Raw genomic sequence first — 23646 nt, forward strand, 5'->3', positions numbered from 1 at the left:
TGGGGTTACACTCGTCCTGAAATATCAGGTATGTAGTTGGGAGTGCTGCTGGATCCAAAGCTCTCTCTGGTTTCTCAGGTTGAGGCAGTGGTCAGGAGCACTTTTACCAGCTTCAGCTGATACGTCAGCTATGCCCATTTCGGGAGGTAAATGATCTTAAAACAGTGGTGGATATGCCAGTAACGTTCAGGTTTGACTACTGTAATGCACTCTACGTGGGGCTGCCTTTCTGTTAACTACAATTGGTACAGAATGCGGCATCCAGACTGGTCTCTGGGAGAACCTGAAGAGACCATATAATACCGATTTAAAAAGAATTGTACTGGCTGCTGATATGTTTCCAATTGAAGGAGCCAGGGAGCATGATCCCGCATACCCAGGCAGAGTTGCGGGGCCTGGTACATGGTGTCCCAGCACCCGGAACTCCCACAATTCACCTCACACTTCTATGGTGCATTTTGGGGATCTCCCCAGCACTGGCTGGGAGCCTGCTCCTGTGTCGGCACCAACTCACAAGCACTTAGCCTGTGTTAAAGGCCTTCTTGCACCCTTAATGCTGGCCAAGTGGTGGGTTTGCCGCTTCACTGCTGGCGGGAACTGCTTGCCTCCTGGCAGTACACATGTGCAGCCAAGAGCAGGCTGGGCTGCCTTAGCCCACTTTTGACTGCATGTGTGAACAGCCTCAGTGCCTTCTTTGTCATAAAACCTTCTGAAGATGACCTATTATGGTTGCCACCAGCTTCTTTGGTGGTGACTCGGGACCAGGCTTTCTTTGTGGTTGGCCCGGGGCCTTGGAATATGTTCCCTGTCAAAATAAGAGCATCTCAATCTCTGTTTGCTTTTAGGAAGAGGAAGACACTCAAGAAACACCTGTGTTCTCAGGCTTTTAACTGATATTAATTTCAAAATGTTTGTTTTTATCCCATGAAATTGTTTTAAATTTTTGTTATGTGAAATTGTTTTAATCATTTTTACTCTGTTTAATATATGTGGTAAATTGTGTACACCACCTAGAGATACACATATCAGGTGGTATATAAATAATTGATGATGATGATGATGGTGGTGATGATGATACATAAACCTGGCCTGATAATTTCACTGAGAGTACTCAGTGCTAATTTTCTGAAATGTCAGGCTGAGGCGAAGGTAGACTGAGCTTCTGAATGCAGACAACCAATCAGGAGCAGAGAAGGTGGGTCTTCAACCTCCTCCCTCCCCCTCTGTATTGGACACATCACTGAGGATGCATTCACTTCAAGTCAGCAATCCTCAGATGTGGAACAAATAGTGCTGCTGTTGCAGTATTTGGAAGCAGTAGGGCTCTGAGTATCCTCTAAGAGGCCTTTAAGTACCTGAAAGGTACTAGTACCCCCTGTTGGGAATCACTGATCTACATTATTCTGGCTGTATGATATTAGATTGAAATATATTATGAGTTATGCTCTGAACTTGAACTCTTTCTTGAACTCTTTATTAAATATTGATGGCAAACATGGCTATGTGCTAGCACACATTTAATATATTGTGTTATATTGGGGTGTGACCTAGCCACGGTTCGAGCATCATTTGGGAGCGGGGAGTGGGAGCTTTCATTCATTTGTTCGATTTCTATACTGCCCTTCCAAAAATGGCTCAGGGTGGTTTACACAGAGAAATAACAAATACATAAGATGGATCCCTGTCCCCAAAGGGCTCACAATCTAAAAAGAAACACAAGATAGACACCAGCAATAGTCACTGGAGGTACTGTGCTGGGGGTGGATAGGACCAGTTACTTTCCCCCTGCTAAATAAAGAGAATCACCACGTTAAAAGGTGCCTCTTTGCCAAGTTAGCAGGGGTTCTCCGCCGCCCCATGCAGCTTCCTGCTGGTGTGGTGCTTGGTCCAAGTACCCCACCAGCATCTGCATGGCATCCGCATGTGCAGGCACCATTTGCGTGGTCAGAAACACCATGCTGACCACGCAAATGGCACCTGTGTATAGATGGATGTCATGTGCATGTGGGCACTTTGTGAGGGTACTTGGACCGAGTGCCACCCTTGCAGGAAGCTGCATGGGGTGGCATAGAGCAGGTAAGGACCTGCTCTCCTCTTTCTTAAAGCTCCTGCTACCTGCTGCTAACGGTGCTTGAACTGCAGTTCGGGCACACTCCTAGTGTTATGAATAGTGAACAATAATATATTCTGAATTAATCTCTCTTTGTTTTCTGCAAAGGTATTTGGAACATCAGTGTATAACTCTTCATCTACCACAGTATCTGCTTATGAAAGAAGATTTCGCAGCAGAATCTGTGAATTATCCAGTATGTTTCTTATTGTTTTTAAATAAAAAATAGTCACTGACCAGCTTAACAGCCCATCTAAATAGCTTTAGACTTATTATGAAGAAGAAAAATCATGTCTGCAAAGGATTATAGTGTTTAACTCATTTGCACTTGAGGAAAGGAACTTTCTGGATTTTCAATATCCTGCTTAATTATTCACAAGTTGCAAAATCGGCTATCTTATGTTAGTGATCACCTTGCAATGAGGAGACCTAGCAGTGAAAGGACATTAAAAATAACAGCCCAGATTCCTTACAGAGATCTGTATAAGTTTGAATTGTGTACTTCTTTGAGAGTAATGGTGGCTACTGAAAAATACTCAGAAATTTATCTTGCTGGGGCAATGATGTTGGCAGCTGAAACTGTTGAAGCTGTTCAAATGACCAAGCTGGTCTTGTGGTAGCAAGCATGACTTGTCCCCTTAGCTAAGCAGGGTCCACCCCAGTTGCACATGAATGGGAGACTAGAACTGTGAGCACTGTCAGATATTCCCCTCGGGATGGAGCCACTCTGGGAAGAGCAGAAGGTTTCACGTTCCCTCCCTGGCTTCTCCAAGATAGGGCTGAGAGAATCCTGCCTTAAATCTTGGAGAAGCTGCTGCCAGTCTGTGAAGATAATACTGAGCTAGATGGACCAGTGGTCTGACTCAGTATATAGCAGCTTAATATGTTCCTGGGGGTTTTTTCCGGGAAGAGAGCCGGTCTTGTGGTAGAAAGCATGACTTGTCCCCTTAGCTAAGTAGGGTCTGCCCTAGTTACATATGAAAGGGAGTCTAGAAGTTTGAGCACTGTCAGATATTCCCCTTAAGGGATGGAGCCGCTCTGGGAAGAGCATTTAGGTTCTTCCAAGTTCCTTTCCTGGCATCTCCAAGATAGGGTTGAGAGATATTCCTGCTTGCAACCTTGGAAAAGTCACTGCCAGTCTGTGTAGACAATACTGAGCAAGATGGACCTATGGTCTGATTCAGTATATGGCAGCTTCCTATGTTCCTAAAATAAATTCACATTATGAAGCAACTGCAAGGGATCTCCTTTATAGGAAAAATGGTTGTAAAATTCTATCCTAATCTGGCACCATATGTGTACATATTAAGAGTTATAAAGATTCTAATGTTTCAAAATAATATTAGTAGCCCTAGTCATAAATAATGATACATGCTATACAAGATGATAGTGGGTTGGGTTTTTTTGTTCAGTTTCCCCCACACCACCTCTTTCTTTTCCTTCATCGATATGAAAAGTCTGGAGTAGATATATGAGTGGTGGTTGTTGTTGTTCTTTGTTGCTATTATTTATTTATATTGTGTAATCTCATTTAAACTTTCACAAAATATTAATACCAAAAAAGATAGTTCTTATTGATATCTAAAAGCTTTAGGTCCACTGTTGTGATAGTTAGTTGCTCTGAGCCTGGCTTTTTCATTCCAGTCAAACGTTGCAGAACTGCAAGTATGTCTGCACTTGTGCAACAGTTGTGCAGTCTTTTTTTAAAAAGAGAACTTTTGCACAAGAGCACTATCATGCAAGACCACTATAGTGCAGTTTGACAAATCCCTATTTTGTGTGTGTGTGTGTGCAACTAAGCCATTCTCTTGCACTAGTGTAACTTTAGTTTTCCACATGAGGTTCGTTGCTCTGGATGTCTACCACTGTTTAGGTGAACTGATATTTTATAAATTGTTACCATAGGTTATTATGAATAAGTTAGGAGGGACTTTGCTAAAGCTATGTGTTTAAAGATGGATTTATAGTTCAAGGAAAAGATTATTTAAATAACAGAGAGGAAAAAGTTAATTGGTTTTAATTGCAGCGGGGGATGTCAGACAGACCCGTATTGTCTTACAGTGCAACCTGCCCCTTAGGAGTGAAATGGGCTGGACCAAATGTTGTTTGCAAGTTAGAGTATACATTTCTAGCATGCTGCAAACTTGTATAGGTCCAGACGGGGAAGCTGCTGCAATTAGAGAGAAAGAGTGGAAGGCCTTTTCCTTTGCAAGGAAGCTCACCCTCTGCTTTGTCCTTGATATTTGCACAGTTATAACACCACTCATGCTGAATAAGAGATAGATAACATTGGATCATGGCAAGGTACAATTTGCTCCATAGACTTGATGACATTTGCACACAGCCCAACAAACATCAGAGGTAGGAAGAGGATAAGAAAATGCAACATTACAAAAGCCCGAAGAAGAAATGGAGCCAAAGAGGGCAGAACATGGAGACCCCAACTATAAGAGGGAAACTTGTGATTGTTTCTATGGCTCACTGGTTTCAATAATAGTATTTCTATTAAAATTCCCCAGAGCTGACATCATGAACAGACATCTGCAGTAGCCGGTGTTGGGGGCGGCGGGGAGGGGGGAATAACCATTAAAACATAAATAAAATGAACTTTTAGTACAAAATGTTAGATGGCAAATAGCCTTTGAAATTAATTGGGTATTGAATTGCTCTTCTTGAAGACTGCCAACATCTCCGTTGCCAGCTAGTTAGTGATGGTTACAAAAAATCAAAAGGAAGTATCTATTGAATGTTCTTACTTTAATATAAAAATGATTGGCTTATTATACTTGATTATTTGATTATTAGAAGAAATCTAATGGAGCTTATCCTTTTCAAGAGCCTAGAATAAGAACCACATTGAGTTGTGCCCTGACTTACGCAAGTGCAATGAATCTCACACAAGAGAACTTCCCAGACCATTCTTTCCCACAGCAGCCCTGTGTACCCTCTCATGAGGGTCAGGGAGCCCTTGAGAATGGTGTTGAATGGGGCATGTAGTTCCCTGTAACGTGTGAGAAATACACCCATATATTTTTTGGTTGCATTTATTCTGTGCACACTTTGTGGGAAGTTGTACATACAGTATAAGTTGAGTATGGCTCTCCTGTGAGAAAAAGGGTACATATGATATACAGTGCTGTACCCATTAATACATAAGGAGGCTATTCCCATGACCGCTTGGAACTGGGCTACGGGAGGCCAGCTCGCTTCTGTGTGGTCGTGTGCTGCAACGGGAGCCACGTGTCTCCTGGCAGCACACCTTCAAAAATACCCTTCCCCTTAAACCAAGTTAATGGAGTTAGTGCTCCGTTAACCTGGTTTTTCCTATTGTAAGTTGGTGAAGCAGCTCATGAGGAGACCCCGACTGGGAGGCTCCAACAAGCTTACCCTGGCTCGGGTCTCCCCAGAATGCCGCGCATTCATGCGGGGCATCCTGGGACTTCCGAGGGTCAAGTGGCCCCCGGTCCCCACCAGCTCTGTTATGGGCAGCTGATCTGGCTGCCCAGGGACAGCTCCCTGCTTGTGTGCAGGGAGAGCAGGCTAAGCCTATTCTCCCTGCTGAACCCTCCTTGGCTCCACACATTGTTTGTGTGTAGAGCCTCAAGGTACGATGTCCCTAAGCTGACAGGGCAAACTTAAGGTTGCACACACAGAGATTCAAAAATATGCATGGTTATCCTCTTGTTATAGCTAAATTGCAGATTGCCAGCTGTGTAGATGGATGACTTTTTATCAGTGAATAAAATAAACAAGTAGATGCTTATAGGGTTACCTTTACATTTTAAAGATCACTTACCTAATTCTTCCTCATCTCTTTCTAAGTACATTACTAACCGCCTTGAGATTGTTTTTAATGAAAGGCAGTATATAAATCCAACAATAAAAATCCAACAATAAACAATAAAATAAATAAATAATGGGTAATATACTCATTCCTCTGTGAAGGAGTGTTACTGAAATGTACATTATTCATTCATTTGACATCAGAGGGTAGACAACATTGTCCTCTGGATACATGACTGCTCGGTGGTACTTGCCATAGCCAGAGCTATACAATTCCCTGTGGCAGTTATTCACAGAGAGGGGATAAATACAGGATAAATATTTACTCAAAAGCCCCAGCAGTTTGAAAGATGCGTTTCTATGACATTTCCTGCATTTTAACCTTTAATATCTGTGACATAAGGAAAATGTTGACTTGCCCCTCTTTATTTAGATTCATTCACATGCTTTAATGGAGGCGAGTGTGTACATTGGCAATTGTGTGACTGTAGTCGATTTAATGCAACTGGATCAAGATGCCAGCTGGGTGAGTAGAAAATACAATATGTGTGCTTTCAACACAGTCTGTATGCTTTTAGTACCATACAAGTTACATTCCCTGGAGTGTACTAAGTATTACTTTGTTAATCTTACTCTGCTGAAGAAATTGATGGAGAAATCACCTGAGTGATATGTGTAGCATGCCACTTAACATCAATATTTCTCCCTCTTTTGAGATAAAATTTATCTCAAATTTTACACTTCTCCCTCCAGAGAATTCTGCTTCTGAATTGCACACTTTCTTTCTTTCTCGCCATAGTGTACAACACAGGAGTAGAAAGAGACAACATATGCCGCACATGGGGTCAATACCATTATGAAACCTTTGATGGCCTCTACTACTTTTCCCTTGGGAAATCTACGTATGCCCTTGTCAGACAGAATGAACTGGATGAACAGAGTTTCTCTATACAAGTAAGAAATGATATTTTAAAGTCAGTTTCAAATAAATTATTTCTGATTAAACAATCACTAATAATTCCAGTGAATTGGGTTGCTTGTGTGGTTAGGTTTAACCCTTAGCCTGTGTCCCAAAGAATATAGGAAAGAGCCAGGTGAGGGTTGTCAACTATCCAGATTATTTTTTTCTAAGATCACACGGATAGGATTTAATGAGGCATGCATGGAAAGTGTTTCTGTGTGTACAAGACAAGGAAAAGTTTTGATTCAGTAGCAATCTCTCATGCTTTATGAATGCCACTTGAGAGTTCCTTAACCTTCGGGAGTGGCTTTCTGGGGCTAAAAGGACACACTAAAAAGCCCCAAGGCACTTATTGAAGGCTGCACATGGCCATATTGGTCCCAGTCATTAAATATGGTGGAAGAGCCACAACTTGTCAGTAGACTGAATGAAGTTGCAAAGTATGTGGATAATTATTTTGACTGAAACAAATATTTGAAGCGTCACTTATCCAAAATGTTTCCCATTTTTGTTTTAGCAGATCTGGTGCTATGTTGATGTGATGGAAGATGATAAACTCATTTCTATTAGTAGTTTGTCACAAAAATTTACATAATTTTTTGCAGTAGCAGAGCAAATTAATTAATTATTTAATTTTTAATCCTGCCTTTCCTTCAAAGGTCCAAGGATATGGACATTTAACAAACCTCACAGTCATTATTGGGTCCCAGCTCTAGGCCAGTGTGCGACTTGCTGAGAATATAATTGTTTATTTCTCCCATTTTTCTTGACAGGTTCATAATGATCCAGAATGCAAGTCTTTTCCCTATTCCTGTAAACGATCCATTAGTATATACTTTTCTGGAGATGGGGAAATCAAATTAAGTAGTGAGGTCACTTACAAAGGAATACGGTAAATTTAAATTTATATGTTCATAATGTTTTTACCTTTCCATGTTTTATTAGTACATGCAGTCCATGTCATCCGAAATGTGTCCCTGAGGGTCATGTAACCCTCAGGGATATTTTTGAGTGATACAGAGGGCTTCTCAGGGAAGGGGAAGTCTTCGAAATCCCCCTTGCTGCCATGCACGAGTGCCAGTGCTGAGTTAGTCAATCCCATCCACAGCACCAACACATGTCATGGAGCACTGGTGCTTCATTAGTTTGGATGTTAGTCAACAATTACTTTATTCAGATTTGATATCTAAATAAGGATGGCAAATATTTATTCCTTTTATTTATGATGGTGTGTTTGACTTCCCAGAATACAGTTACCCTATGCCATAGGAAACTTGTACATTCAAAAACTAGCCGGATATATCATGGTTAGACACCAGTATGCATTCTCTCTGGCTTGGGATGGCACATCTGCTGTTTATATTAAGATGGCTGCAGACTATTTGGGCAAAACGCATGGACTGTGTGGTAACAACAATGCCATTCAGCAAGATGACCTTGCCACTAGTTATGGTGAGTACCTGTAACATTTTTATTATGGCCAAACATATTTAATATATGTTTAAATGATTTGCAATCCTCAAATAATGAAATACTGAAGGATAAATTAAAAATGCAGCTTATAAAGGAAGTCAGGGATAAATACAGAGTTAATGCAAGGTTTAAATGAGAGACTTAAATGCATTTCAGTCCTAAATGCAGGACTCAAGAGTAATTAAACTCTTTAGAAGCTTCTATTTTTAACAAAAGTTTCTAAACCCCGCCTGAACTAGGCAGAGGGAGTGGCATTATGAACTGCACAGGGGAAATGGAAGGGTGCATGGGGCTTCCTAGCTCCTGTTCCATTATGGTGGCTTGGTTGCTGCACTTCATGCATGCTTTGGCATCCAGAGACTGCCCAGAGATGGAAATTTGGGGCAAATTTGAAAAATAAATAAATAAAATAAATCTATCAGTTGACCAATGAAAAAAGACAGTAGGCTGTCTGCCTTTCCTCTTCCTCCCAGGAAGAATGTGGAAGATGTGACATCTTCCTCCCACTCATTTGGCTTTTAGCAGTACCTTCCCACAGAGCAGAACATGCTAAGCTGGTCACTATCAAGGAGCTGTGAAGGAATTTTTATTCTTTGACTGAGACTGGCTTAGGATTTGTGGTTTTTGTCTCTTCTGAGTTAATTTGGATAGGAGGTGTTCTCATAGATTTAAGTGAAGGCATGTAGCTAGGGGAGAGTGGGCTTGTGTCCACCCCTGTCCCCGTGCCCCTCACGTGTACTCCTGCATGTGGTGTTGTTACAGACAGAGGGCATGGCCAGGACCCTGCAAATCTCACTTCCATATAGATGGTCTACAAGTGTGCTAAACTGGCTCTTAGACAAAGGGTTTTTGATGAAGAGTGACAAAATGACCAAAATTATATCCCCAAGGAAGTTATCTTGGACAACCAATCTCTAAGTACAAATCAGGACAGATTATGCTTACTTTCCCAAAATACCATTGGGCATTTACGCTTGTACACTTCAACATTCTGCACCCAGCAGTTTTGGAAGGAAGATTCAGGAAATTTCCATATGCTGAGCATATTTGTCCCTGTGGAGTTGGAATTATTGAGACCATGGCTCATGTATTATTATACTGTGGATTTTATAGGGCTACTCATAATATGAATATGAATACATCTAATTACATAACATCATTTTTAAACAAAATTTCCAGGCCAATTGAATGAATTTTATATGTTTTATCTTCACTCAGACCAAAACGATGAAATTTCATATAAAGTACCTATGCTCTGCCTGATAGCCAGTAGAATTCACTGGGAGATGCTATCCATGTTGTCTGTTTGATAGATATATTTAATATGAAGTTACTTCCCCTCTGCGCCATTAGGTGGCCAATAAACAGTATTTCAGTATATCAATGATAAGTATATAATATTTGATATTATATTACTGTTCATTGGCCACCTAATGGCACAGCAGAGAATTAACTTGCCTAGGGAGCAAAAGGTTGCTGGTTCTGATCCCCGCAGGTAGGTTTCCCAGACTATGGGAAACACCTATATCAGGCAGTAGTGATATAGGAAGATGCTGAAAGAAATAATCTCATACTGCATGGGAGGTGGCAATGGTAAGCCCCTCCTGTATTCTACCAAAGAAAATCACATGGCTCTGTGGTCGCCAGGAGTTGACACCGACTCAATGGCACACTTTACCTTTACTTTACTGTTCATTGAATAATTATTCTTTAGCAATGGATTTTTCCTTTTATTAGGTGTTTAATAACATAAATAGTAAGGTTCTATTAACAGTATTATGAATTATTTCGACCACTTATATAGCTTTTATATTTCTTCTTTTCTGTATATGGTATGTATTAAAATTGCTTATATGCTGGTAAGTGTTTTCATTTCTACTGGATATTGAGACTAAGGTCATTTTCCAGCTGGCTTCATTATCAACGGGGTATTTTCTTCATTCTCTCCCTCTCTCCAAGCAGTGGAGAGAACAAAGAAAACACCCAGCCAGCAATGAAGCCGGCTGGGAAAAGAGCTCTGGAGGGCTGAGCTGGCCCTTCTGGTTTCTGGCCATGTTCACTGCATGTGACACCACATGCCGTGGGAGTGGCCAGCATGCAGTGGCTCGGAGCAAGGGAGAGAACTAAGAAGATACCCAGCTGACGACAAAGCTGGCTCGGAAATTGGACCACTGGTGGGAGGGGCGAGTGGTGAGCCAGGCAGTCCCCAGGAGCTGGGTGGCTCTGGTTCTTTGAACTGGTCCCCCCAGTTATAGAGTCTCCCCTGTTAATATGTGTTTATTCAGGCACAACAAGAGTGTTGGTGTTTGCAGAGAGTTTAGAAAATCATGGGAACTGACAGGCACCCGAGGACATTATTTGAACAGGTTTCCCTGGATCTGCTTCTCAGGATCACTGGGTGCAGGAGGAGTGAGAACAGGTCCCCTTGAGGAAGGGTTGATTCATATGCTCAGGGACATAGAGCTTAGAGGTGGAGAAGAGGTTTGGAATCCCTGAGGATACCATAGAAGTTGTGACCAGGAAGTGCCTAGATTGAGACAAAATCACAAGCAAAGAATGAGGTAGATTTGCCCCAAAGGCCTACAAATCTCAGGAAAGACCTTCATCATCACAGACCAGGAAGGTTCCTGCACTGGCTTTGTGTAGACTAACTGGCCTAGTTAATAATTGTAGGTCCTCCCCCCCACTCCCCCCTTGAGACTTAATAAAGTTGTGGATCTGCAACTGGGGCCAATGTGGTTCCCAGCTGGAGAAATTCAAAATAATGTGAGCATTAACATGGAAAACAGAGATGTTTAGACACATTTACAGTGCCAGATTTTTCTAATGTTGCATGTGCAGAATACCCAAGGAGCATGTTGCACCTCTCATATGTTGCAGGACTGTGGAAGTGTTGAGAGCTGGGGCCTGTATAGGGATCTTTAGGATGCGTAAAATAATCTGACCCTTGACTCACTCCTTTCCACTTTGGAAATATCCCCTGCGTAGCACTTATGTGTTGCATAGGGACTTCCCTCCTGCACTAGAGTAGTAGTACAGATGGTTACAGTCAGGAGTGGCCGGTGAGGGCAGAGCCGGGGGGTGGTGGCAACGAGAGGCACATGTAAGGAGGTAATAAGCAGATGCTTACATCATGTAAGCAGTACCTGCAAGCTGTAGTGCTCTGCCCGCAGTCAGCAGTGCTCCGCCAACATCCAGTGTGGGGCAGCAGCGCTCCGCCAACATCCAGTGGGGCCGTGGCATAGCCCTAGTCTCTGTGCATGCATGGAGCTTCTGCGCACATGCGAGACCAGGGCCACGACACAGCCATGCCGGATGCCAGGCGGAGTGCCGCTGTCCCGCACAGGATTGCGGGTGGAGCGCCACAGCTTGCAGGTGCTGCTTACATGATGGTAAGCACCTGCTTATTACCTCCTTGAAGGTGCCTCTCACCACCCCCCCCAAGCACTGCCCTCACTGGCCGCTCCTAGTATCAGTGCAAGGGATGGAACTGGCTTTTGGTATATCTGCACCAGGGCAAGGGAATGAGGGGCCCCTGTGTGCCAGTACTGGGGACCCTAGCTAATGTTCTATGCTTGCACTGTTTTTATGTAGCAGATCATAGGATCAAGCACTTGGAACCTGAAATTTTTAAAAAAACACTACTGAGTGCTGATTAATTTTTCTTCAGCACTTATGGCGTTCAGGTAGTTTTTATTATCTCAACCAGGGGCATAACAAGGCTGGAGTGGGCCCAGAGACAAAATTTTAAAATGGGCCCCTCGCTGACACACACACACACACACACACACACACACACACACACACACACACACACACACTTACTTCACATGTGACTTGCCTCTGGGGGGGTCCCTCGAGGCCTGGGGGGCCCCAGGCAGATGCCTCCCCTTGCCTAATGGTAGTTATGCCCCTGATCTCAACATTATATTTAGGTAATCCATAATTATTCTAATCTGAGGTGGTTCACACGTGCATGTATATCTTGATTTCTCTGTACCTGAGGATTGGATGTGTGAGCTGAATGTGTTAACTGACTAATTTGAGAAGCATTTTGTTTAAGATGATGTGAGTTGATATCAAACATCACCAAGTGATGAACATGCACATTTGATAGTGACCTGCCAAAGGCCACAAAGGGTTGCTTTCTGTGTTACACTTTGTGCCTGCGGAAAGACGCTAGAGTGTGTAACACATACACACAAAGGTCATTTCTCCTGTTAAATTGTTGTTTTTCCCTGTAGACTGTATAGGAGCAAGAAAGAATAAAGTCCCTACATGTTTATTTTAGAAGGAGCATTGATGATTTCTACATGTTTGTGTTATGAGTATATTTTGTATTCTGATATATTTACCTGGGTACAGAATGCAATGTAAGAATTGGCTTTGGGTAAGTAGCTTGTAGTTTACCAAAGATTAGGACTTGAGACTCCTAGGAGCTACTTTAGTACTTTGTCCATTGGATAATATTCACTCATGAAGTTCAGGCGGAGAATGTAAAAGAAATGCAATTGTTAAGGTGTATTTCCTGATGAGTTTATATATATTTGTGCACTTCTCCCTAGGAAAACTTACAGAAGATATTGAAGAGTTTATAGAAAGCTGGAGAGAAAATCCTCCCCAGGAGAATATTCTCTCTTGGGATACCACTTTTAAGTATGAGCCACCCTGTCTGACTCAAACTCAAGCCTTCTTACAGGTATGCATGATGATTAATGTAGGAAATTATCATAATTCATATATATTAAAAATAGGCACAGTATGCAATGCTCTGCACACACCTAAGTTCCTTTGCACAGTCAGTTCACTGGCATAAAACTGAAGCATCAGGCAAGTTGCCAGAGGAGTTGTTGTCCTCCATTTCTGTGGACTAAGTCCTTTTTTTAATGTATACCTCTGACTAGGGATGTGCATAACCATTTCATTCATGGACCACCATAAACCGGGCCATTTCAAGCGGTTTGATTGCGAACCATTCTGAGCTGGTTTGTAAAACTAGTTCACATACCCATGGTTCAAGCCGAATTTGTTCCGAATCCAGACTGTACTGCGCCAAACAGTCCATGCATGGGGGTGCATTGCTTAGATGAAATGAATAGACTGTTTGAGGAACCATGTTGATAGAAGCCTTTATATAGGCTCAGACTAATGTGGGAATAGTCACAGAGGAACTGACAATACACTGTCTAGGATACATGAAAAGATATGGTCTCCAATTTTGTTTTGCCTCCCAGTTCCCACTTAATATCTGATGTAATTATTTACCTCAAAATATGTGATCCGTTCTTTTTTAAGAAGGGGGCTTAAGGTTAGTCGATGAAACGGACTTCTTATCATGCTTGAATTCTTTTTTTAATACCTTATTTAATTCCTTAATATTCTTCAGAGTGCTTTTTTTAGCATTCAAATCTGCAGCTAATGAATGTCTCTATATCAAGTACGAGATTTTAATCAGATAATTCTTCTTCACTTGTATTCAATTTTGTGAAAGAGCTTTTGTTTTTATAGGCAACTGTCTACAACAAAGACAAATATTGGTTCAGAAAAAAAACCATAATGTGTGTGTATGAATGAAAACTTGACATTTCCAGAATCTCAGTCTAGGCAAGGTTCCTTTTCTATTTCCTGTGTGTGGAGTTGAGAAAATCAGTCTTTGGAAAATTTGTCCTAATTTATAAAATGTAGTTTCTCAGTATATGTAGCTATAATGTGAATAATTTGTTTAAATGCAATATGAATATGTTTACAAAAACTGAAATTACACATTTGTGTTACATCTGATATGAAAATATAAGCAATTCAGAGACCTGGTAAAATATGAATTAAGAATTCCACTTCATCTCTTCAAATAAAATTTAATAAGTGATGAAAGTAAAGTGGGCTGTATCCTAAGCAGCACGAGTGCAACTGCACTTCTACAAGTGAGTCCCATCTCTCTCTCCTACTACTGCATTTGGGAGACCCACGTGCAGGGGTACAGTGGAAAGGGAAATCCCTGGAAATCAGCTGTAGGCACCTTCCATTCCACCTGAGGAAGGTGCTTGCCCGCATCCAGTTTCTGGGGATTCTTCTCTCAACTTTGCCTCCTCCCACTGTTTTTGGACTAAATCCTCAACTGGGGAATCCTGCTCAACTTTGACCCCACCACCGCTGTTTTTGGACTAAAAGATAAAGTGTGCTGTCAAGTCTACTTCGGCTCCTGGCGTCCACAGAGCACTGTGGTTTTCTTTGGTAGAATAGGGGTTTACCATTGCCTCCTCCCGCTCAGTATGAGACGATGCCTTTCAGCATCTTCCTATATCACTGCTGCCTGATATAATATAGGCATTTCCCATAGTCTGGGAAACATACCAGCAGGGATTCGAACTGGCAACCTTCTGCTTGTTAGTCAAGCATTTCTACAACTCCCATAATCACCAGGCACAGTGGCCAGTAGCCAGGGATTATGAGAGTTGTAGGCCAACATCTGCAGGAGGGCCGAAGTTGAGCAGCCTTGATCTAGAGGGAATTCTGAACCTCAAGAGTGGGAGATTCAGGGAGCTACAGCAGGTTCTGGAGAGGATCTCTTGAGTGCCATTGCACTTGCAAGAGTTAGGATAGAGCCTACTGTTTCCCAGGTCACGGCTGATAGACAAGTAAAAAAGGATATAACTTTATCAGATGATCTTGTTCTATTCTTTTGCTACTTTCCCCAAAAGTTTTACATTAGTTCTTTCTTTATAATTTAGAGGACATATACATTATGCAGCATGTTACTCTGGTCACCTTTCAAAAAGTGTCATGAATTTGTGAGCCCGTTTCCTTTCATGGCCAGTTGCACCAATGACTTATGCATGTAAGTATCAATATTTGTAGTACTTCAGAATTTTCAGGCAATAGCAGGGATCCAGAGAGTCCCATGCATGTGCCTGAAGCAATGCTGCACATGCACAAAACTGTCCTGATTTTCCTCTTCTAGCTATTGCCCTTCATTCTATTACATGCAACACCAGAATATTTCATAATCTTCAGGAATAGCTTTTCAATGTGCACAACAGGCTGTGAGATGTGTGAAGAATAGGGCTCTTTGGATACCAACTACACTCTGTAAAACTGTGGAAACCAATAAAGGAATTTTCAAAAAATTATTCAGCAAAGATACTGGGTCAAAAATTATAAAATTCATGTGTATAGAAGCTTTCCCTTTCCCAGCCAGTCCTTGTAGCCTTAGAGAAAATACTGCAGGTGAGATGGTTACTGGGATGGTTGGGATGGTTACTGGGTGGGATGGTTAGAGGACAATCATGTCCTCCCATCTTGGTGCCGCTTTGACAGCTCTCACAGCTGCTTCAATCATTCACAGGATTCAGCCAGTTTTCTTCACCACCACCTCTTGACCAGGCTTGCCTTAAATAGGGCCTGGCACTATTTAAGGCAAGCTTGAGATGAGAACTCCCTGAGGGATGGGGGTTCTCATATTGTGACAATCCTGGCCCTCACAAGAGTGGGAAAGAACCTGATGACTCCATGAGGCTGAACACCACAGTATCCAAGGCTGTCCTCCAGTCTACCTTGCTGACTGATGGCACCATCAGCCAGCATAAGCAGGACCAGCCGATAGCTCATGCAAGGTTGGGGACATGCCCCAGGTGTCTACCTGGCTTGTGCTGCCCGGATCCTGACATCATGTCTGTACTTTTTGGTACTAAGTCCAACTTCTGTTAATAATGACTATCTATATATATAAACATGAAATTTGTTAGAGCTATTTTTCTGAAGTACTCAAATGGCAAGCATATTTATTCAATATTTACATTTTTTGCTTGTCTTTTCATATGATAATAAGGATATGTCAATTTGTTTTAAAGGTCACCAGCTGATAATGCAACCTGGTGCAGAGCATTAACAGAATATGCAAGGGCCTGTGCTCAAGCAGGAAAACCTCTCCATGAGTGGCGGGCACAGTTTGAACAATGTGGTAGGAAAAGCAGAGTTTCAGAATACTGCCTGTTGCCCAAGATTCTGCATGTGTATTTGTTTCCTCTTTTTAATCAATGCATCTTCATTGATTGTAGTTATATACTGTTTGATGGATATTGTTTCCAAAAATGCTAAATGGGGAGCAACAATAATCAAATAAAACAATATAACAAAAAAGCAGAGACAAAAAGAACATCTTTGAGCCATGTTTCAGATTTGCAGCAATTGCACAGGCATATGAAGCTGTGTTATATTGAGACTGACATTGGCCCATTTAGCTCAGTATTGTCTGCACTGAATGGCAGTAGGGCTCCAGGATTTCAGACAGGGGTGTCTTTCATTCCTGCGTGGAGGTGTAGGGGATTGAACCTGGATCTTCCGTATGCAAAGCATGTGCTCTGCTCACAAGCTACAGCACCTTCCCACCTCTGTACATGTGTTGAATTAAAAACATACATTGAAAGTGAAGTATATAATAATCTTGTGTCATCATTGTGTCTAGTTCTGCCTAATATTTAAATGTAAGACCGAAGAACATCAAAATTAACTGTATCTTATATTATAACACTGTTATGTCCCCAGACATAATCTTTGCCTGTATGAGAATGCAGTGCCCACATGAAAAGATTCTCAGTGCTAGTACCATATTTAGGCACAAGCTAAGTAAGCTACAGCTTACGAGCTCCTATTATGAGGGGCCTCTGAATATTAAAAATGATTAAACTTCAAGTTTTACGTAATGTATTTTCATTTAAAAACATTTCTGATGCAAATAGGCTTATTGAAAGATAACTATTTTTGTTAGATTATTAGTGTTTCATTGCATCTTTGCCAAGTAAAAATAAAATTCTATTATTTTTATTTTCATTGTCATTTTTATCCATAGCATTATTTAAAAAAAAAATTTTTTTAATGCTATGTAGCCTTTTTAGCCTGACATAGCTTAGGGCGTCACATGTCATAATACGGCCCTGCTTTGGGCTCAATAGAGCCCAGCTTATTTCCTCTTATGCCTTGTATACACACATAGGTTTGCATGGAAGTAGCACATTAGGACATTATGAGGAATGGGAGGTATGTGTCCACCTCTCATCATCCCCATCAAGCTCTCGTTTGCTGTACACTACAAGTCCAGATCTCAAGTAACTTTAACAGTGTGCAAATGGAGGGCATGCACAGACCTCCTGTTTCTGATGATGGCCTAGGACACTGCTTCTTTGTGCACCAAGGTGGAGGAAGGGAGGGAAGAAGCACGGTTCCACTGAACTCTGTGAGGATCCATGTGCAGGTACAGTGGGAAGGATTGTGCCTGTAATATTTCATACAGGTTCTGTAAATGTTCTTCTATTTGGTCAATTGCAATTGAGCTTTTCAGAAATGCAGAATTGATGATCAATTATGATTGTTTTTTTGCTGGGAAGAAAGAGGAAAAGATCACACAATTTAAAAGGCGTAGATAATTAAATCAATTTTAAGGTATCTTAACCACCAAAAAGTGCCCCTTTATGGACTAACCAATGTGTTGTGACATAAGGTTTTGTAGACTAAAATCTATATTATCAGATGTGTAGTTTAAAGTAGTTTTTCTCATTCAAACAGCTGCATAATCATCTAACATTTCTCAATCTTGTTTTTTCCCCAGTTGTCAGATGTGAGGAACATCTCGTCTACAATGAATGCATTGACTGTTGCCCGGTTTCATGTCAGCAAAAAACTCATTGTGTTGACAGTGAACTTCCCTGTGTTGATGGATGCTACTGCCCAGATGGTAATAGTTTTTGATGTTGAATTTTTATTAGAGACTGTAACTATGGATGCTTATTGTCTCAGATTATCTGTTAGTGCAGATCTATAGCCCCAACAAATTAGTTGCTCCCAGTTTGGCACTGAGGGCTTAAATGCTGGTTGGGATGCCAACCACAAGAGGCAATGGGTTGATCAATATAAAAGCGAGTTATTCCACACAGTGCTCCCCCTGCCACCATTCCAAACACCCCATTACTGTGCCTGTGTGCCAAAGTGCATCAGGCTGCCTTCAAACCAAATCCATCTACCCCGTCAGAGTTACCTGTAAGAATAAGAGTCTACTCTATATATGGACTGGTTGTGGCAAGACACTTCCAGGATGAGGATTTAACTGCTGTAGATTGTGGGAAGGTGAAAAGTTCTGTTTAATAGAATTGAATAATGTGGTAGAGTTGTTCTGTTATGTTTCTTTATTTACTAGAATAAAGAAAGGACATTAGGCTAAAAACAAGAAGTAAAGTTTGTGTTTTTCCAAATTCAATATGCAAGAGAAAAAATTTTAAAACATATTTAATGGGATTCATTTGATAGCACATGCCATAGTCTATTAAATGATTAAGATGACTCCAGTCCTATGCACACTAACTGGGAGTGTATCTCACTGAAATCAAAGTGATTTACTTCCAAGTAAATACGGTTAGTATTTGGCTGTAACTCTTAATAACTAATTTTCTGTTTGTTCCTTATGGCAAAAACGATTAACTGTTTTTGTAATATATCCTAATGTTTTGTATATAGGTACTAGGAAGGTCAGTGTCTTAATTGATCATTATCAAGGCTCATCTGTTTAATTTTGTTCTTATTATTGTATGTTTCATTCTAGGATTTATTTATGAAAATAGATTATGTGTAAAACCTACAGAATGCCCATGTGATTACCATGGAACTGTTCACAGGACTGGTTCTGTCGTTCGTGAAGAATGCAACAACTGGTTAGGAACTTTCTAAATACTTGTTCCCTTTAATATAGTATTTATTTTCTTAAATAGGGTTATAATGTACATGTTGCATCCTTTCTTTTATCAAAATTGCACCCTATAGAGTTGGAGGTTTGCAGTTGCCTCATTCATTCTTGCTACTGCAGAAGCACACTGGCATGAGAGTACCTGACTTGATGGGCGGTGCTCCATCAACACTGGGGACCCTCTAGGGCTCCTGCACAACTTGAAAGGCAGCTCCAACAGTGTAGCGCAATGGGGCTGCTGCAGAAGCATTAATTAAGTAGGAGTGTGGAAAGTTGTTGTTCCAAAGAAGGAATGTTAAAAAATAATGAAACATCAATTAGATAGATAAATTCATAGGGGGTTGAAAAAAGTGCTCTTCTCTGAGTTAAGAACTGCCCTCCTGGAAACCCTGAGTGGGCAGAATTTTAGAAAGTTTCATCTTTGCCATTCTCTTAAGGTAAATTTACATTCGTTCTTATTCTATGTATTGTAGTGCAGCATCTTTAAGAGCATACATCTGCAAATATGCAGCTTGATGGCATATCAGAAGAACTTTTTTCTGTGATGTTGAGAATCGTTCTATTAAGAGTTGTGGAGAGCTTATAAGTCTTGAATGCAACATAACATTATTAGAAAGATACCGAATTCAGCTTTCTTACAAAAAACTACAAAGTTATTGGTAGACTCTTTCTTTCTAGGAAAGGTGCTAGTTTTTCAGTATGTCAGTAGCTAAATGTGGAACATACAGCTGGCTCTCGTTATCTGCAGTCCTGACACCCGCTGTTTTGCGTATCCGTGCTTGGGCCATGTGGACCCTGCCTTGTTATCCATGGATCTAAAACTACTTGAAATTTGCCTATCTGTGATTCCTAGGTGGCTGGAAATGTCTTCTGAGTTATTTTGCTGAACAGAGCCATTTTCTGGCTCTTCTTTTTAAAATGTCCCACATTTTTTTGTGGAAAATCGGCAGAATTGGGTGTTTTTGGTGGGGGGGGCGGAAGCTGGACTGCTGGAGACCTGGGGAGTATGGTACATTGCTTTCTTCCTCTTATTCCTGCCTTTCTTGGGCCTTTTCTGCTCTCTAGGAAGCTAACCCCCCAATTCCCATTCACTCAAGGGACCGGGTCTCACAATCAGTGAGACCCGGTTTTTCCTGGTGAGCTGGAAGAGCGGGCTAAGCCCGCTCTCCCCACTCATGAGTGGGCAGGGAGCCCTGGGCGGATGGACTGGCCACCCACACAATGGCCGGCTCCATGACGGAGCCAGCAGGGGGTGGGGAGAGCGGGAGCCGCGTGGCCCCCGCAAGCCCCAGTATGCCCTGCGCAACTGCGCAACTGCGCAGGGCATACTGGGGAGACCCCTGAGCCAGGAGGCAGCTTTTCGCCTCCCGGCCGGGGGTCTACTCATGAGTAGGTGCGGTGCGAAGGCGTGCCACGGCTACTCAAGATTGCAAAAAGCAGGTTTGCAGGAGTGCTCGCTCCGCAAACCTGCTTTTTAGCAGGGGTTGTCGAGTGGGTTACCTGCTCAAGAACCACCAGACTCGGCTGCGAGCCCGGTGGTTCTTACGATCACCAAAAATCGGGCTAGCCTCTGCTAGCCCGATTTTTGCTGATTGTGAGAAGCGCCCCAAGGTCTTGTTATCCATGGTTTTGTGATACACGGTTGTAGCCAAGAATGGAACCCCCCGCAGATAATGAGGTCTACCTGTTGTAATTGTAATGGTGTGCATTAAATGTGCTAACTAGTGTGTCTATTTATTGCCTTTGATTTTTCAGTATTGTTTCCACCTTGAATCCTGGACTTTCCCCCCAGTCATAGCATCTATGCTTGGTTCTTTTTAAAAAATGTGTTGACATGAAGGAGGCGGTACTTGTATTCATGAGAGACTAAATCCCTAGGCTCTGTAGGCCTCAGAATGGGGGAATTTTTACATAACCATCAGTCCCATACCAACTTACTTACATTCTGGTGGATTGGATTTACCTCATCCTTAGGGCTGGTTCTCACTATCAATGCAATGTCAGTTAAACCGGTATACAAATATGTTAAATGAATGAATGAATGAATGAATATATATATATATATATATATATAAATGAAAACTGGAGATCTTGGTGGCATGCACAGACCCATGGAATGGGTTGTAAGAACTCAGGATTTTTCAGCAATCTCAATTTGGTGCCGTGACAAGCCAAGTTCAAATCTAAGATTCCAGATCTTGGCTTGATGTTGGGTTGGCATCAAATGGAGATTACTGAAAAATTCTGACCTGTGTCAGAAATTACTATGAATATTTATATCCCGCTTTTCAATAAAATCCTCAAAGTGGTTTATATAGAAAAAACAACAATACATACATAAGATGATCCCCTGTCCATAAAAGGCTCACAATCTTAACCCGCCCCCAAACATAAGGAGCCACTGGAGGGATGCTGTGCTGGGGTTGGATAGGGCCAGTTGCTCTCCCCCTGCTAAATATAAGGGAAATACCACTTTAAAAGGTGTCTTTGCTCAGTTAGCACGGTTAGTAGCTATACCACCTATTTCTATGGAAATACCTCATTTCTATGGAAATACCCATTAATTTCCTTTAACATTTCCTTGGTGTATCTGTTCTGAGATCAGAATTATCACTTCAGTCTAAATGCTGGTTTTAGTCTTGGTCTCTGACTTTCATGGCTCAGTCTCTATTGTAACTTTCATTATCTGCTCTGCAACTCCTACTTCTTGTTGTCCCATGAGCTCCATGTTAATAGCCTTAGTACAATAAATTATTTTTTCTATTTCAGTACATGTACTGGAGGAAAGTGGATTTGCACAAATCATACCTGTCCAGGTATGTCTATTTTAAAACATTGGTTCATTCAAAACATTTTTTATTTCTGTATGAGTTGACATGAGTTTTAATATTGAACTCTGGCCATTTTAACAAATTTTTCCAGCTATCAGACATACTAGTTTAAATGGACCTCTTTTATTATTAACTACCTGTTGGTGTGTAGTTATAATGCACAATCAAATTGTTAAGAAATTTGTAAGAAAGTGGAATTAAAATAAATGATAGGATGCCTTTGTAACAATTTGTGCATATATTTGTACTGTATTAAACTCTGAAGATCCTTCACAAAGAAAAGTTTCATTAGGCCTTTGGCATATACAGGAGAAACCCATTATCCATGGGGGTTCTGTTCTTCCGTTGTGGGGGGCGGATAGTGAAATCACAGATAATGGGGTATTAAGGCAATGGTAATTGCGGGGTTAGGTTCCTGAGGCAGCAGGGCAAAAATGGTGCGAAAAGGGCTGCTGAATACAGGATGAGAAATGGGATGAAAGTAGGGGAAATGGGGGGGGTGCCTTGCCATGCTCTGTGTGTCCCCCAGCTGTCCAGCAGTGCCCCCAGAAGTTTGAAAAATATGTTTTTTCATGAAAAATTACATCTCTATTTTTTTTTTTTAACAAAAAGGCCCTCAAAATGGGCCTTTTATGAGTGGTCATTTCCACTCATCCCCAACACGTGGATATGTGAGTCTTAAACCTTTAAATATCTCTTTTTTTTCATGTATACTGAAGTCAGGTAGCAATTACCCAACTGTGGATATGCAAAATTGCAGATGCTGGTTCCACGGTTAATGCAGTTCTCCTGTATATCCTGTTTTTACCACCTGATCTCATTGGCTGCATTTTTATAAATAATTCACTAATTCATTATTAAATCCAAAGTGATGATAATTCACTAATTCATTATTAAATCCAAAGTGACTTGAGGGCCCCCCTCAAGTGTGGCATCTGGAGTGACAGTCCTCTCTGCCCTCCCTTAAAGAAAGCCTTGGCTGGCTTTCCTTGCAGACAAATGCACAGCTAAAAATGAGATCTTCCCTAGCTGAGCAAAGCCATTGTTAGCTGAGCTAACCCCTACTGACTTGGCAAAGAGGCACCTTTGAACATGGTGATTCTCTTTATTTAGCAGGGGGAGAGTAACTGGCCCTATCCACCCCCAGCACAGTACCTCCAGTGACTGTTATAGGCATCTATCTTATGTTTCTTTTTAGATTGTGAGCCCTTTGGAGACAGGGATCCATCTTATTTATTTATTATTTCTCTGTGTAAACCGCTCTGAGCCATTTTTGGAAGGATGGTATAGAAATAGAATAAATAAATAATAATAATTGTCAGTCAAGGATCCATCATCCTAGCCTTGTGGAGACTTCCTATGGGGGTTGCTGGGTAGGGGTGGTTTGGCAGCAGGAGATCACCTGACTTGACACAAGTGCCTCAAGCTGGAGGGGCAAAAGCTAGAGGAATGGGAAGCTTTGAAGGGGTGGGCTCCTTCTCCTCTATCCCACCTCCCCACTGTAGCCTCTTATTTTCCCCGTTTAATGTAATGGAGCAACATAGGTTACAATAAATAGGGGGAAATTAAGAGGCTCAGAGCATGGCCATTTCTGGGCCTAAGATTATCTCAGAAAAATGATGAAAGATCTTTCAGCCTTTTTGAGGTGAGGGAAGATCTCAAATAATTTCTGTGTTCATGTTGAGGGAGATTTTGGAGCTCAGCCATCTGTAAAAGAAATTGGGAGATCCAGTAAAGGATATTCTGCATTTTGTGTGAT

General features: G+C 41.5%; 1 protein-coding gene across 1 annotated transcript in view; it reads left to right on the forward strand.

The window, feature by feature from the left end:
* The first annotated feature begins 362 nt into the window (after positions 1-362).
* Positions 363-23646, forward strand: part of OTOG (otogelin) — a 174866-nt gene continuing 151582 nt past the window's right edge. The window contains exons 1-12 of the mRNA XM_053245590.1: positions 363-398; positions 2219-2306; positions 6327-6419; positions 6693-6847; positions 7628-7746; positions 8101-8306; positions 12893-13026; positions 15056-15162; positions 16175-16284; positions 17929-18054; positions 18916-19024; positions 21826-21872. Of these exons, the coding sequence (XP_053101565.1) occupies positions 363-398; positions 2219-2306; positions 6327-6419; positions 6693-6847; positions 7628-7746; positions 8101-8306; positions 12893-13026; positions 15056-15162; positions 16175-16284; positions 17929-18054; positions 18916-19024; positions 21826-21872 (1330 nt within the window). The remainder of the gene's footprint in view (positions 399-2218; positions 2307-6326; positions 6420-6692; positions 6848-7627; positions 7747-8100; positions 8307-12892; positions 13027-15055; positions 15163-16174; positions 16285-17928; positions 18055-18915; positions 19025-21825; positions 21873-23646) is intronic.

This window comes from Hemicordylus capensis, chromosome 1 (genome assembly GCF_027244095.1).
Source record: "Hemicordylus capensis ecotype Gifberg chromosome 1, rHemCap1.1.pri, whole genome shotgun sequence".
Taxonomy (NCBI): Eukaryota; Metazoa; Chordata; class Lepidosauria; order Squamata; family Cordylidae; genus Hemicordylus; species Hemicordylus capensis.